The 16,327-nt window shown below is 38.8% G+C and overlaps 1 protein-coding gene across 1 annotated transcript in view; it reads left to right on the forward strand.

Moving 5' to 3' along the window:
* Positions 1 to 5,056: 5,056 nt before the first annotated feature.
* Positions 5,057 to 16,327, forward strand: part of lrp1ab (low density lipoprotein receptor-related protein 1Ab) — an 88,045-nt gene continuing 76,774 nt past the window's right edge. Inside the window, exon 1 of the mRNA XM_061736122.1 lies at positions 5,057 to 5,644. Within this exon, the coding sequence (XP_061592106.1) occupies positions 5,572 to 5,644 (73 nt within the window). The 5' untranslated portion in view covers positions 5,057 to 5,571. The remainder of the gene's footprint in view (positions 5,645 to 16,327) is intronic.

Here is a 16,327-nt window from a genome sequence, read left to right on the forward strand (position 1 = left end):
ATTTCCTCTGATCATTCTTTTTTTTTTGATCCACACAATAACTGTGGAGTTCTTGGTGAACCTTATATTAGAGTTCTCTTCATGACAGTTTTAAGGTTACATGCGCAGTGTGAGCAGCAGGGAGTTGAACACACAACCCTGTGGGACTCCATTGCCCATCAGATTGGCGGAGGTCTGACTACCAGCCTGAACTCTAAATCCTTTTTGAGTGCGGTGGTCAAGTCGTCATGTCATCTTTTGAATTTAAAAGTTTATTTCTTCACCAAGTGTTAGAAATGACAGAAGTTCAACTCCAAACCTGTGATTAAAATACCTTTAATGTAGCATTTGTTTTACAAATGTTAAAATTGACATTATATATTAGCAATTTAAGAGTGTTTTGTTTTGTTTTAATAAATGTAGCTAGATTTGAACGTTAATTAAGGAAAATGTATTTTCAGTGAAAATCTGATCATTAAAAGTCTCCCTGAGATGTATTACCAAGTGTTTTGCTGTCAAAGCATTGTAGTTTATACTAATATGGATGTTTCCATGGATCTGACCTATAATTACAGAGGTTTTGACAAAAACTATATTCAATAATATATCTCACATTCCTCTGTTTTCATCAATAATCATGCATTTTGACATACCTTTTCATATAAATAAAACTGTTTGTGTCTAGAGGAGTGGCTTGGCAACCAAATCTTCTCATTCTAGTATTTCCCCGTGACCCTGGCTGATTAACCATCAACCAATTAACAGGACAGAGCCCATAAACCTAATGTAATATTCATTCAACAGAGATTTTGTCTATATTTCTTTCACAGTGGAGTCAGACAGACAGAAAAGGCAAACGGCTGAAGTCATCATCTATTTCTTCCTGCTCTGTTATTATTTTTCAAACACACTATCAAAACTTGAAACACTCTAGCCATCGTTCTTCCCAGCCAGATATTAAAACGTCTTTGATTGAACCACATTCAGTCCACAATTAGGTCACCCAGAGTTGCTCACTCCCCCTGTTTAAATCCATGCAGTGTTTTGATATATGTGTGTGCAAGTGTTCAGCCAGATGGGCTGTGAGTTCCACGGTGCTCAAGGCCGGTTTAGGGAGTGACTCAGTCAGCAGAGCAGCAGAGCCAGCCACCACACACAGCATATTCACCAGTAACGCCATTAATGAAGCCTGTTGGGAGCTTGGATAGGGTTTCCTTCACTAAAACAAAACAGATTTGATAAAAATGTAATTTTGTGTATCAGTTTAATATAAAATAATCTTGCGTTAAAGTGGTTTACTAGGTAAAATAATCTCTATACACCATAAAATAACATTGGTTATTGCCTATAAATGTAAGACTAATGAGAAAATGTCATGTTAAACTTTGCTTTTAGGGTTGCGTGGGGGGAGGGTTTCAGATGAAGGAGAATTGAGGTGGATTGAGAATTGGGGGTGGTGGTGAGAAGAGGACAGGCTGCTGTTGCATGCTCCAAATTCCTCAGGTGTTGTCAGCATAGCATGCTCAGTAATTACCTCTCTGTGAAAATATGCACAAAGCTGCACTTTAATAGCAAAACAAATACCAAAAGAACAAAAGGAGCTGTTGGGACATGGATTATTTTCCAAAATAAATGAATATACAAGAAGAAGATGGGAAGACTTTGTGATGATTGTAACCATGCCGATATTGGCATGTAAATCCTGTGTTGTGACTGTGATGCACAGTGACAAAGACGGTGGTGTGCTTTCAAACACAGAGCTTTTCCTAGCTTTGCATATAGTTAGAAGGCTCTTCTCCTGTCCCTCTGCACATTTTTCTCTATCTCTCTCTTTTGAGTCAGGTGTTTTCTTTCATCACTGACACGACTGGATCAAAGAAAAAGCAGGTTCCCTCCGTCTGGAAACATTTCTCTCCCCCACCTCTCCTCTCCCTCCTTTTCTGCACTCTCCTTGGCTGGCTTGCTAAGAGCTGAGGGATTGTGTGCAGATGTGCTTGGAGAGAGGCCAGCCCCTCTGCCCTGGGAGAACATGTGGTCTGGGAGTGTTTATGCTGGCACTCTTTCAAGCTGTCTCCCACACAGCATGCTGGCGTCCGTCTCTCTCTGGATGACAGTGCTCAACCCTCCTCCCATGAAGGGGGCATTCTCAGGTTGAAGTGACACCAGCAATTATGTAGCTTTGCTATGTTGGCAAATGCGAAAAGCAGCTAGTAAACAAAAACACTAAATAAACTGAATGCTTCACAAAGGTATGTTTTCAGTTAACATTTGAGGTAGCTCTACTACAATGCATGGAGTTTAAATTAAAAAAGAAAAAGAAAGAAAAAAACAACAATGCTGTGGCATTTTTTTTAACTGCTTGGATTGAAAAGTGCCTGAATTAAGCAGATTCAGACACCCCAGGCATGTTTTTCACATATTTACCACATACTTCACATTCTCTCCCACAATTCAAGCTCAGGATAAACATCTGTGAAAATCCCTGAAAAGAGTGCTTATTCTCAAGACTGCAGAGAGAAAAACTGCTGCTTCTTTGTGAGGAGTGAAATACACACTTGTTGTTTTTGTATACTTGTTTAAATACAGATTAGAAAAGGGAAAATTAAGGAAAACTGTACAATACCACATGCCTGCAAAACAGAATAATGCATTAGCATTTCTGGTACCAGTCAGCTGTAGATGGGGCAACGTTTCTCTCACCAGCTTGTTCTTTAGCCAGAAATTCTTTTGAGGAATTGTCTGGGAAATTCACCAGATTTTGCTCTAAAATGCCTTAATGCCTTATTCGCCTTATTGCTTTGTTAAACTGTATTAATTAGGGCGCATTCCTCTTTAATGTAAGTATTCAGCGCCCCCTGCAGGTATAGGTATTTCATCAGACTATCCTGTCTTATCACAACTAACAAACAATTTGTAAACCGTTAAAAAGCATTTTTAATTATTACTTTTGAATTGTAGAAGACGTGTTAATAAGGTAATTAATGTTAACTGTTCAATTTCAACACATTTGCTATAACAGCATTCCCCCCCCCCTGTTACCATATTAAACAGGCTGTCACTTAATTTTATATGAATCTATATTTGGACTTCCTTATGGATATTTCAATTCATAGTCCAATTGAAGCAAGAGATCAAAATTTCAAAATTTTAATGAATCTACCTGAATACATGGCAGAATTTTAATGGGCTCTTTTTTGCTCTGCTCTCTAAGCATAAATACACTAATGTGAAATGGTCATAGTGGCCCTTAATCTTGTGTTATCAAAGTTATCAAATGACATTCATATTTATTTTCTAGTCTCTTTGAGATATAAACACAATATACTGGAATACACTCTTAACTTCAGCAGAATGCAAAACAGATATTATAGTAAACATCTGTATGGGACCGTGTCCTAAAAATTAATCAAATCTGTGCTTGGTTGTGCGAGAGGTCGCACTAATTACTGACTTTTGCTTTTATAATTATTTTGTGTTGAACGCAGTTTTTTTTTTTGTGTGTGTGTGTGTGTGTGTGTGTGTGTGTGTGTGTGTGTGTAACAAAGGGGTCAAGAACTATGGCAACATAAAAAAAGGTATGTTGCCAATTGCCATACTGTTTAAACTGTATAAACAGCTAAGTGGCCACCTGATTATTCAGTCTACCTCTAATATTATCACTGTATTTTCCATCTGTATCTTTATGAACAGACTAAAGAATAAGTATGGATGGTCAAACTTTACAAAACAGTGATACAAGGGGTGCTGAAGACTTATCCACAGTAACGGTCCTATTTCTATTTTTTTTTACCTGGTATTTCTTGTGCATTCTTTCTGAAAGTACGTAAAAGCGTAAAAGCAAACACTGAACTAATCACATAACATAACCCTCACAGGAAAATAACATCGGCTATATTGTACAATTATTAAGATTTCTATACAAAAATGTAGCAACATTTATTTTATGTCGTATAATTGTGCAACACTAGGGGGCGGTGTTTGGTGCAGAATGCGGGGCTTGAAGACCACAACACTTCGTGATTTTTCATGTAGACCTGTAAACTATGTAAAAATATCATATTGCATCGTTTTATTTCACTTCTGTTACAGCATCTCTCTTTAGAGGCAATATTAGTTTTATTGTAATCGAATCTGCCCATAGACAGTGAAATAAAAATTTGAAGTGAGGAAGAAAAACCGAGAATTCTTTCATGCTGGATAATCCAGAAGAAGATGTTTGGTAAACTATCATTACCTCATTGCATGTGGAGAAACTCTGTATTCTGTATAAATATAGAGCCAACATGGCTGCTCCCGGGAGCCAGTTTCATCTTTTTTTTTTTTAACAAACTTTATTCAACATTTTAAAAATTACAAAATTCCTTTGAGGAAACATTAGTTTGCAACTGAAACATAAATTCACAACACACAAGCGAATATGTAACTATACATTTTTTTCAAGATAAACTTCTAAATTTAAATAAAAAGAAAATAAATAAAAGAAATTTAAATAATCACAAAATAAAATAATCACAGGGGTTGACATTTCAACAAGACTCTAACATGGTTTCACATAAATTACTTATAGACTGATTTTCTTTTGAAAGTACCTTAACAGATGTTATATAACTTTTTATTTCGTTTTTAAAACATACTATGGAGGGTTTGCTGGTTTTCCATTTATTTTTATGTATATGATATTTACCCAAAATTAGAATTATGTTCACCATCTTGGATACCTTCTTTGGCAGACCATCCATATAAATTATGAACTGAAACTTGCTGAACATACAGTTGTTGATCCCAATCTTTAACCAGCCAGTTCTCCTGCCTTGATTTCCCACCTCCGCGACTGAGTAAAAAAAAAAGCACATGAAATAAAGCCTGAATTATGGTTCCACGTTAAATCGACGACTTAGCCTACGGCGTAGGGTGCGCGTCGCCGCGTACCCTACGCCGTAGGCTCTGCGTTGGTGTAACGCGGAACCATAAATCAGCCTTAAAAGGAAAAGGGGGGTTGTTGGCGCATGCGCAGACGTTCCTGATCGCTCCGAGTCCAGCGTTACGTCACAGGCTGATCCACCGTGGTCGGTACTGAGACAGACCATACACTCATGCAGCCGCAAGCCCAGAGACACGTTTGTGCTGCATCGAAAGGAAAGCGTATATCTTAGAAACCTTATTCTTTTTCCCCCTCTCTCTTTGGCATGGAGTGAGGGGACCGGAGTCAGCGGCTTGTGTTGCCTCATTTTCACCACCAGTGGATTCGGGCTGGCGGCGTGGTGTGATGAAATAAAGACCCCGACTAAAAAACACCGAGAGATAGAGGTTACGGCTGTGCATCATGTTTGAATGCCGATAATCATACAGAAATATACATGACCGTGCAGCTGTAGCCTCGTCTGGGCTGTGGTGAGTCTCGTTGTGTTGCAGAAGCCCGTCTGGAGCGGCCGCCGTGCGGGACTGAGGCTGCAGCTTTGGACGGACAATCGCACCCTGAACCCCTGAGAAGGTTTGGATGAGGTGGTGGAAGAGGCTCTTTGCTTTCACAAGTCCAGCCAACTTTTCATCCATTCCTTTCTAACAGCGGTGCCATCGGGCATTGCTCAGGAGATGGCGATGAGGTTGCTCTACTTGGGATTTATACTCAGCTCAGAGATCATATCTCTTAACTGTGCAGCCGTAGGTAAGAAAGCCTGTTGTATAATCTTGCATTGTGTTATTCGGAAAAGCCATGATGACCACTTTTTTTTTTTCCTGCAGAGCATCTGTGCGCACAGGCCTATATGTTCACCAGAGTTGTATCCAACACTGAAAATATGTTCATTATAACACAGCATGCCACATCAGCCACTTGCAGAGAGAGGTTTTTTTTTTGTCGGAGAAAGTATCACACAAATAAAGCGGCGTGTTTTGGCCTAAAATCTGAGTGAGCGGACAGAAAAGGGCCTCCCTGTAGGACAGCACACTGAGGTTATTCAATGTTGGAATATTCAGCAGGTAGCATGCTATTGCAGCACTTGCATTGAACGACCTATTTACACAAAACTGTTATTTCTGATACGGAGTCTTCCTGCACGCCCTCTCAATTTCAATAATAAAAGAATCATTTAAATAAAAACAAGTCCTCATGCAAATTATCTGTAGCATCTGATAGCAACCATCCAACCCAACCTGCTGCTTATCTTCTTTTTCTTCTTATTTGTAATAATCGGAATGCCGCGCGTGACTTCCATGTCAAAACCCACAGCATGGATCGTTTTATGCTTGTTTTCACTTACTTTGCGCACATGAAAACAACAGTTGCCTGCTTGCTCTTAATAGCGAGTCTTGTCCCGACTTGCAGTGGGAGCCTGGGAATTAGTGTATGACATTCAGGTAGAGTCTGAGAGTGAAATGAGTTGTGTGCATATCCTCTTACGTCCCGGGAGCTCCTTAATACCCCTGAACCGCTCATGGTAATTACGAGGCGTCAAAACGCACCATTGCTCTTGCGGTGACAAACGTTTTGCAGACCTGTTGAGCCAAAAGCTTTTTTTTTTGTTTTTGTTGTAATCTTTTAGAGGTATAAAGTAGCACATTACTTAACACTTTTTTAAATGTATTTAGATTTCAATAGCATTTACAAAACTAAATGTTGATGTCCAACTGGCACATCACCTCCTGTCTGGGACATAGGCTTAAGTATTAATTTTTGTTTTGGGCCCAGTTACTATCTGGTATACCCATATAAAGCATACATGCAGCTCAGTTTTATAGGATCTTACATAAGTTTAGGCTGTTTAGAGGGATCACTTAGGTTACATGAGTATGCAAGCTCCACCCTCCTCCTCCTCCATCAGTATGTAACATCTGGACACAGGGAGACCATTAATCCAACTTAAATGTGATTGGAAGGGGGATGGCTGAGGGCGAGGGAGGGTGAAGCAAAGAATCCCTCTTTTAAAGTTGGCACATACACTGTAGATACATCATGTGTTGGAACTGGCTATACAATGGGTGTTTTTATATCATCATAAACAGTTGATGTACATAAACACACTGCCATTGGTGTACATGTTGGTGCAATGAAGGCCAGGGATGAACAATTACTCAACTGTAATGTCATTCGGTTCCAATCTTTTGGTTTTGATTTAAGTGCACTTTCCATTTCTTGGTGAATATATCGGGGAAATAGGTTTTAAGTCCTCTAATTCTATTGTATTCATGATTACACAAGTTAACAAAAAGAACAGACTGTAATTCTTGTTTCTAATGACTGTGGATAGTATAAAATCTTATAGAACTCTAGCTTTGATCTAAATCTTAGTTTTTTCATCTGTTGCAGTAAAAATCTAGACCTACTGAGATTACCACAACATTAAAAGAAAGAAAATAAGTTAATGCAGTTGCCCCTAAAACGAGGACCTGGAACTGAGATCTTTTTTTTTTTTTTTTTTCAAGGATATAACTAATCAAAATGGGAACTGGAATATCTGGTCAGTCATTGATCAACCGGTATTGATTGTTTTTAGTCATTTTTTTTATTCAAAATAACCAAATATTACAATGGACTGGCCTCTCAGTCGTGTTTACTTGTTATGTTCAAGTCAAAACAAAATATCTCTTGTTTTTTGAAGTGCCAATACAAGAATAAACCTGAAAGAGAAAATGACAGAGGACAAGTAAAGGGGACATAACGAGAGAATGAATGTGTACGTGCAGACTCTGTCATCCAGGTCACTGAAGTTCGCAGAGCCTTGAATCAAGGGGAGTGGACTCCCTTTTCTTGGTTCTGAAAGGTATTTTGAGGTCCATCTGTTTGATTCAAGCCTTAGTGAAGGATGCAACACAGTCTTATGATCTTTTCAGACCAAGTATGACAATCACACTGCTGGCATTGAAACCTTTTAATTTCAAGGGCTCGTACCATCACATACAGGATGTGACTCAGTCGTGGTTTTTAGGGAAGAGAAATTGGTTCCTCTAAGTTTGGAGCTGATCTTGTAATACGTTTAAATGTAGTTGTGATTCACCCTTCTGAAGTGCCCCTCCAAAAAATGCAGTCAGACTCATATTTAAGTCTTAAGAGTGAGCTGGTAACTACCTTTAATCAATTCTTATGCAGTGAGTCACACATATTGCAAAATGGGAAAAACAAGGGAGTAATGACGAAAGCAAATTAAAGACAGAAATGGTAAAGATTCTTGTTGAAAAATAATTAAATGCAAAGCAGTGTGAAAAAAAAGATGCTACATATTTATTATTTTATTTATTTCTTATTTGTTTTGACATTTTTTTGTTATATTTGTTTTATTTATTTATTTTCTGCTATTTTACACAGATGTATTTCAACATCAATACTCATTTTAAATTCTACTTCTATTTTGCAAGTAAGGCTTTTAAGCTTTAGCTATAATTTGACAGATCACCAGACTGACCGTAAGAGCTGATATTGTTCGTGTGACCTCGTGTGACCCGGTGACAGACTTCTTCATTTTAAGCAGTCCTGATTTAGATTTTTCCATGAGTACATTTCCACCTCCCGATCTCTGCTTCCTTTCTGTTTTAGCAAACAGAAATACATTTCTAAAGGTTTAATTAAGTGTTCAAATGAGCCTTTTTTCATTACATTGAAAGTATTTTAAAACAGGTTAGAGCTGTCACATTGGTACACTTTAATATTATAAAAAAAAAAAACAACAACACCAAAACAACATTACTGTGTCTCTAGAATAATAAGGCAATGAAACCAATTGATGCTTATTGTTTGTGTTTTTGTTTTTTAACTATTATACAATAAATAAATAAAATCTTAATATGAGATGGCGGTAGTCTATAACCATATCTGTATGAAATCCTCCAAATCCTGCCATTAAATACCCAATTTTGTCTAAAGATGTCAGTTTGACATGATTACTGTCAGCGATAGTGTACTGTAACAAATGTAGCCTAGAAAGGGACACGTTGGTATTCGAGCAATGTTGACAACAATGACATTCTACAATGATTGATAAGAAAATATTTGTTGGTACTGAAAAAAGTTGCTTGTCGCAAGTTTGCTGATCAAGTTAAGTAAGATGACTCCACCTTGATTTATCAGCCACTGACTGAACCATCATCTCAGTTTAGCTCTTGAAGAAGTGACATTGCATGTGATTTGAGTATTCTTATTCTTATTCGTATTATTTATTATTATTATTCGTATTATCTGCACTCGTTTTGTTTTAGGCTTTTTTTTGTCTGATTTACGTTTATTTGACATTTCTTGAAGCTCACTAGTGCTGGTTCATATCAGTAGAAATCCATTTTTATTACGTCCCAACAGCTGTGCTCGCCTCCATCTCCACAAGCCTCAGAAGCAGAAGAATCCCATTAGTGAGATGTTTTAAATGTGGGTCAGAGAGGTTGAATTCCTGCAGCCTCCACACCGTGTTTTCCTGACCCTTTTATTGGGACCTTTTCCTCAGACCTGTCCCTGGAAACATCTGCTGGAAAAATTCAACATAATTCATAGAAATTGTAAAGATGGTAGAAGTTGGGTTGCTCTCTTCAGCCTCTCAAAGGTGGGGTCAGGGGTGAGACACCTGAAACAGTCTGCAACTCAGATAATCACCAAGAATGACTTCCTGTCATTTAAAATGCTCTCACAAAGAAGTGTGCTGCAATCAAAGAATATTTGAGGTGAAGAGCGTTCATCCAGGTGTCCACCCTTCAGCCTTTGTGGGGTATTTCACATAGAAATCAGCAGATTTTCCTCTTAGTCCTCTAAATGACATAACAGCAAAGGGGGGGTTTTGATTGTTATCAAATAATAGATACTATATATATTCTTAAACGTTTTGCTTTTAATGACAATCCACAGTGAATGAAAAGGTAAAATCAGATCAACATTTGAGTCTTTAGTGTAGCTGCTAACATTGTACAACTGTAGTATGTCAGTATTTCTTGACTGCAAGTAGCAGGGTTGATTTCTGGAAGCATCACCGTTTTTAAGTTATTTCTTTCTTTGAGGGAATATTGGTTTTGTTAAACCGGTCTATTTTGTGATAACGTCATCACTTGATGCCTCAGCCATGTTGTTTTTTTTAGCTCTTTTTTTGTAGCTCTGCTGCTGTCGGTGTGCAGAGCCTGTTGGCTGTGCCAGCTTATGGGCAGATGTTGGCAGGGTTGCTGGCTTTGCGCTTGACTGGGGAATCAATTGATCTTGGGAACCCTTGGCTGCTTTCACACCTGGTCCATAGGAAAAAAAACAAAAACGGATGTATGCAGATGGGGTTCAATTTCATGGGTTGCTGTAAAATGTCAGAGCGGTTTACGCCGATCAGAGACGCGGCGTTTACTCTGGATTGTAACTGCACTTGAAGCAGACTTTTATTGGTGTCTGAGCTGAGGAAAAGAAATCTAGACCCAAGTAAGCTTAAACGTCACTCACAATGCCAAGTACTAAAATAAAATCAAATAGATGGCAACATTTTTGATTTAGTTTTCAATAGTTTTAGATAATTTTGTACCACCAGCTCAACACTACAGCCCAGTTTGTGCCATGTGTAACGCGTCCTCACAGAATTTCATCTTATTTTTTTGACACCTGATGGATATAGCTCTGGTACTATCATACTGTGTGTTGTCATACTGACAGATGTTATCATACAACTTTAGTGGGCCAAGTGACTGAAAATGAAATCTTTTCCATACATTAAGTTCTCTAAAGTTCCAAAACAGATGTTTTCCTTCCCTTAAAGTACAACTTCTTGTACTTCTTGTAACAAGTTGAATTCAGCTCTGAAAAGCATCATCAAACTGTGACAAACTGTGTATTGTCCTTGACTGTAACATTTAAAGTTAAATAGCTAATTGATTAGGTTGTAGTGGAAGGGTTTTCTCCCTGGTTGCTCTGTAGCATGAGTAGCTTTTCCAAAAAATGAAGACTGATAATCTCTCATCTGAACTAAGAAGATGTTTGGTCATATGTACAGTAGATGTCGTTTCAATTGTGTATTGTTTGGGAGTAATTCTGCCTTCTTTAAATTTAATCTAATAAGGGACTCATGGCACCCACGTTAAATCAGATAAAATCATCCCTCAACTGAAGTCAGTTTTCTTGTTGAGGAATATAGTGAATTCATCCCTCATTTCAGTCTTGCTTTGGTAGCTTCAGAGAAAAGGTTCAAGCCAGGATTTAAAAGTATTAGATTTTCAGTGAATGCCTCCATTTATGTGGTCCAGCTTTTATTTTGTGGCTCCTATATTCTGTTTTCATAAAAGCTGAATCTGGGTTGACTGTTCCTTTGTGGTTGCACAGAGTTGTACCACGCAGAGACGCCAGGATGGGTGTAGAGCAGCCTTCCTTTTGCGGCACCATGAGCCGATTTAAATTTATCTTAGTGTCAATCCATCATACTCTGTGTTTCCTTTTAGTGCGTTGCATTTTATTGCTCTGGCCTGTGACGTCCTACAGAGCGTCGTCGGGGTACCTCTGAGGTCAAAGCTCTTTTGTTGCGAGATGTGACAAAGGCTTTCAGGCTGGGGAGTAAGCGTTAACTCAAACCCATTCGTCTCCATCTTCAACCCTCATTGAACGTGTAATTTAGAACTTGAATAGCTCACATGTGCACTGTGTGGTTTTAGTGCCTCAGCGCCTGGCCGTGACTTGCACAAATGTAAGCGATTGCTTCCACTGCTCATGCTCTTCGTAGTGTGACATTGCAGAGGTTGTTTGAAAACAGCAATGGTCAGTGGAGTGCCTTAAGTCAAAAAATGAACACACTCTCAAACATGAGGTGGACTCCTGGCTTGATGCCATCTTATGTTTTAAAATGCAACGTTTGATGATATATGATTCTCACTGAACCCAGAACATTTTAGATAGCCAGAGTCATTTCTCATTGCACAGTTGTGGTGCCACATTTTCACATTTAATAGAATGCATGCTCTGTTGCTTGGCCTGAAAATGATCCACAAAGGCACTGGGTGGGATAAATGCTTTGAACTGCTCAGTGTGACATTCAGGCTCATGAAACAAAAGTAAATTATACAGTTTGAGCAATGCTGTTTGGTGTTCTGTGTCCCTGTAGAGAAAATTCAGAGTCTTTGTGATGTGCAAATTTTAAATAAAATCAACCCCACAGTACATATTTGGGCCAAAGGCAACTTTTTAAAGTCATGACGCCGGCCTTCACTGGCATTCTTTGAGCAAACAAGTACTTTCCCCTTGAATTGAACAGGAACGTTGTTTCTGTAATTGTAGCCGCTCGTATGTTACAGATTGTGTTTTTGAGGCAAAGCTACACATGAAACCAATTAGAAGGTGCTGGAATGTGCTGCATGGATCTGGAGTTGATCTGTAGAGTCGGATGGCCGTATTGTGGAAGAAAGACCGGGTAGGGGGGGTTAGTTTTGTATCCCAGCTGGTGGTGATGTCTGCAGGCCTCCATCACTTGAATCGAGACTGCAACACCATTTACTCACCACTTCACCTTGTTCCGTCTCTAAAGAGTTCCCGTCAACCTTTTGAGATTGCTTTTTGGATTACATAAAAATAGAGTGACACTTAAATTGTCTCTTGTGAATGAACCGATGGCCTTGAAACTACTTTATCCGGCCCTTGGGAGGGTTGTTTCTATAAGAGCCAGGGTCTGTGTGCATTTATGAATTTGCTCATGGGTTGTGTTTAATACTTTTTTTGTTATGCATAATGCTTAAGGGGGTGGGTTCACTCTGCAGTGTTTTAGACAATGCAATGCTCTAGCCGCCCTGTGTCAGAAATGCAGTGTGTGTGTGCTCCATATGGCTGGCAGCACGCTCAAAGCCAAACCAAGCCAGCCAAGTGGAGCCGGAGCATCCACATACCAGGAAGCAACTTGCGGATTCACAGCATTACGTGTATGACAGCTCAGGATTTAAGCATTTGTTCACTAAATCTTTTAGTGACAACATCATGGAGAAGATTTTATCTCAGTTTACATTCTGACAAACGTGCTCATCCTTTATTCTGCTCACTTCTTGTGGCTAAGCTTTGTTTTTGTCACAGAACATTTTTCACAGCTATTTCATGGTTTAATATGGGAATGAATTGTTTGAACCACATTTTGAATTCCTAATTTTGGGACAGACATCTTCAGTTAAGATGCATTTGGAAAAACAGGAATCTTTTTCAGGAGAGTCTTGCCTTCAACTACCACTACTTCTACATAAAATTCAGTCAGGATATAAGGTGTAAACAGACTACTGAGGGTGAAATTTCATCCCTATGAACAGTCCTGGTAGGGACGCAGTACTTTTCAGATTAAAGTAGGGCTCAATTTATTCCCTGTCTCCGTTTGAATAACCGCAAGAGCTCTTACATTTGTTAACTCTTAAGTTTTTGTTTGTATTCACACCATATACCCACACACTGTCAGCCTGTTGAGCAAGCTCCCCTGTGAATGAGGAGGGAGAGGTCTGATTGTGACAAGGAAGCAGTAAATCAGAGCAGTAAAACATTAATCCCTTTCATTGTTCGATATCAGACGCATAAAAACACCTGTAATCCGGCGAAATGTGCAACATTAACGTCATTTCAGCGCCTGCAGTTTCGTAACACTTCCCCATTTATCGTAACTGCAGCGCACCGACTATTGAAACACCCATAACCCTTCAAAAAGTGAGATAAGAGTTTGAGTTACACAGTCTAAGTGCACTTCTGGTTGGGCTTATTTGTTGGTTGCGTTGTGATCAGCACTGCAGCCCCACCACTCCTGCTTGAGCCGCCTGGGAGGAGCACAACTTCCTCCGACTCCATTGTAAAATCTGTCTGGAACCTCAGAGCTCAGTGGAAACCCACATATGAAATCATTTCTTTGGTTAAAATAGATTTTTAGCTTCATTGAATATGTCCAAGTGAGAACTTGAATCCACTGGGAGCAAAAAACAAATGTTTCTGTTTCTTATAAACCAAAAACATATTCTGAGAGCACTGACTTTTATTCCTTGGTTCAACTGTCTCCTCAAGAATTTTTATCTAGCATTAATATTTACTTCCTTCAGCATATTGCTGTTTTTTTCTTTCCTATAAATTGAAGAAAAAACAGAAAATCTACCAGGATGAAACGGCTGTTTTGATTTTTGTTCATGGTGTACTTTCCCTTTAGAAATAGAAATTCCTTTTCTTATCAAACTCTTAAAGTTGCACAAAATTAGCTTCAGAGTTAAATTCAAACTCTTTGGTTGTGTTTATTAGTGTAAGTTTTCTCTTATTTTTCTCTAATTAGATGCAATTTAGCTCTTATACAGACCCTTGGGATGCTTTTTTTCTTTCTCGGCTTAATTTGACGAGCAGGAGATACATTTTCTGGCCTGTTTGAACTAACAGGAAAAGCTGAGGCAATTACTTGCCATTCACCTGAGACGGGAGATGCTGTTATGGTAACTCGGGAAGGTGGCCTTATACTGTATGATTTTAATGTAAGGATAAATTGTACCTTGCCAGTGGCATTAGTGTTTTTCTATTGGGTATGTCTTGGTGGACAGAATAAATGCACACAAATTTAACGTTCCAGTAAGATTTTGAACCCCCCTGTTTTCCAAAATTGTCAGTATTTTGGCAGTTACTTTGGAAAAACTGTGCCTTTTTGCCAGCTGAATTAACAATACACATCTCTGTTTGAGATATTTCGGTGGGCTTTGAAAGAGGACTGCTCAAGGGAAGGGCTGTCAGTCTTTCCCCCGGTCTCTCACCCCTGCGCAGCCACAACCTCCAATTAGTCTCAGAGGTTCTCCACTCTGCAGTCATTTCATGCTAGTGTGTGAAGCGATGATATAATTAGAACCCACAGTGTTTTATTTTCAGTTTTATGCTTCTCATAAGACACAACTCGCTCAGGCCAGTCGTTTCACGCAGCGACCAGAGGGACGTTCCTTAACAAAGGTCTTACATCTGTTTTGTTTTTTAATTGATTTTTTTGTTGTTGTTTGTTCAGGCAGATTAAAAGGCAACATATGGGCTTTGGCAAATCCTGCATGTTTGCTCCCCTCAAAAACATAGAAGGACATTAGTAAGTTAGAAGATAAGCTGGCATTAAGAGATGACTAACGTCCCCTTATATTCTCGGTATAGGGGTGGGTGAGGCGTCGCTATTTCATCACATTTGACATCCCAACTTTATAACATCTTTTAAGAAATGCACCAGCTGCTTGATATCATACATGTATATATGCAGGTAGGACAATTTAAAATTGGAGTCGACCAAGAAAATAGCAATTGGTGCACATCTACATCTAATTTGTGTCCTGGGCTCAAATATGTCTGGCCTGGTCTCCAACTGTATCTGCAGAAAAAGCCGGGGACAGTCAGTCTTACTGTTTGACTTGCAAACGCTTCACTGTCATGTGAAATAGGAGCCGGGCCTAAGTACCGTAGCCTGACAATCAGAATGGACTCGATTGCAATGCTACACTAGCTTCTTGTGATTTCAGTCACATCCCAGTGCTCTTGCCGTGCACTCCTCCATCACCCACCCAAAACACCTCCCCGCTTGCCAAGTATAGGGAGGCAAGTCATCCAGGGCGAGTGAGAGCTTCGTCCCTGCAGAGAATCACAATGAGACCTTCAGTGTTGTCCTTCCCAGAGCAGATCTACCCAACAGTACAGTACAACAACCCTCCCCACTGAAATGGCCATTGTGTTTTCATTCTTGTGTGCACCGATAGAAAATGTCACTGTAAAATGTGTTTTTTCTTCATGTTCACTTTTGATTAGCCATTTTTTAATGATGGAATACGTCACTGTTGTATTTATTACATATGGTCATAATTCTTATTTTTTTTTTATTTGTTTTATTTAGTTGGGATAAATGAATAAATTGTCACTTTTTTTGCTAGTGGCTTTACAGTGTTTCATATTTACAAGCTACTGGAATTCAAAAAGGAATCTGGTTCTCACTATTTCCTGTTCACAAAACCAGCTGAAAAACTGAAAAGGTACAAAGATAAAAAAAAAAAAAAAGCTTTTGTGATATTTTCTGGCACTTCTTAATTAGATGGAAACCTTTTAGACAAAAAAAGAAAGTACAAATATTTCCATTGCTTGATCATTTTATGAAGGACCAGGAAAACTGCTTTTTCACATAATTTTTTGGTTTTATAGCTTCCAGTCCAGACATGAGCTCCTTAATTTCACCATTTTCTCAACACCAGTGCATTTTAATGTAACAGATTACTGTTATATATAATGTCCCTTTTGGCTTCACTCTTTACATCCAGTGACGTAAATACAATTTTCTCTATGTTGTGCTACATTTAATGGTACGTTTAATCCCTTATAGAGTCTGCTTGATCATAACGTGTCATCTTGACAAAACACATTAGCGTCATAAACTTGATTTGGTTATGTTGAAACTTGTTGGCAGTG

Source organism: Cololabis saira, chromosome 12 (genome assembly GCF_033807715.1).
Source record: "Cololabis saira isolate AMF1-May2022 chromosome 12, fColSai1.1, whole genome shotgun sequence".
In the NCBI taxonomy this organism is placed as follows: domain Eukaryota; kingdom Metazoa; phylum Chordata; class Actinopteri; order Beloniformes; family Belonidae; genus Cololabis; species Cololabis saira.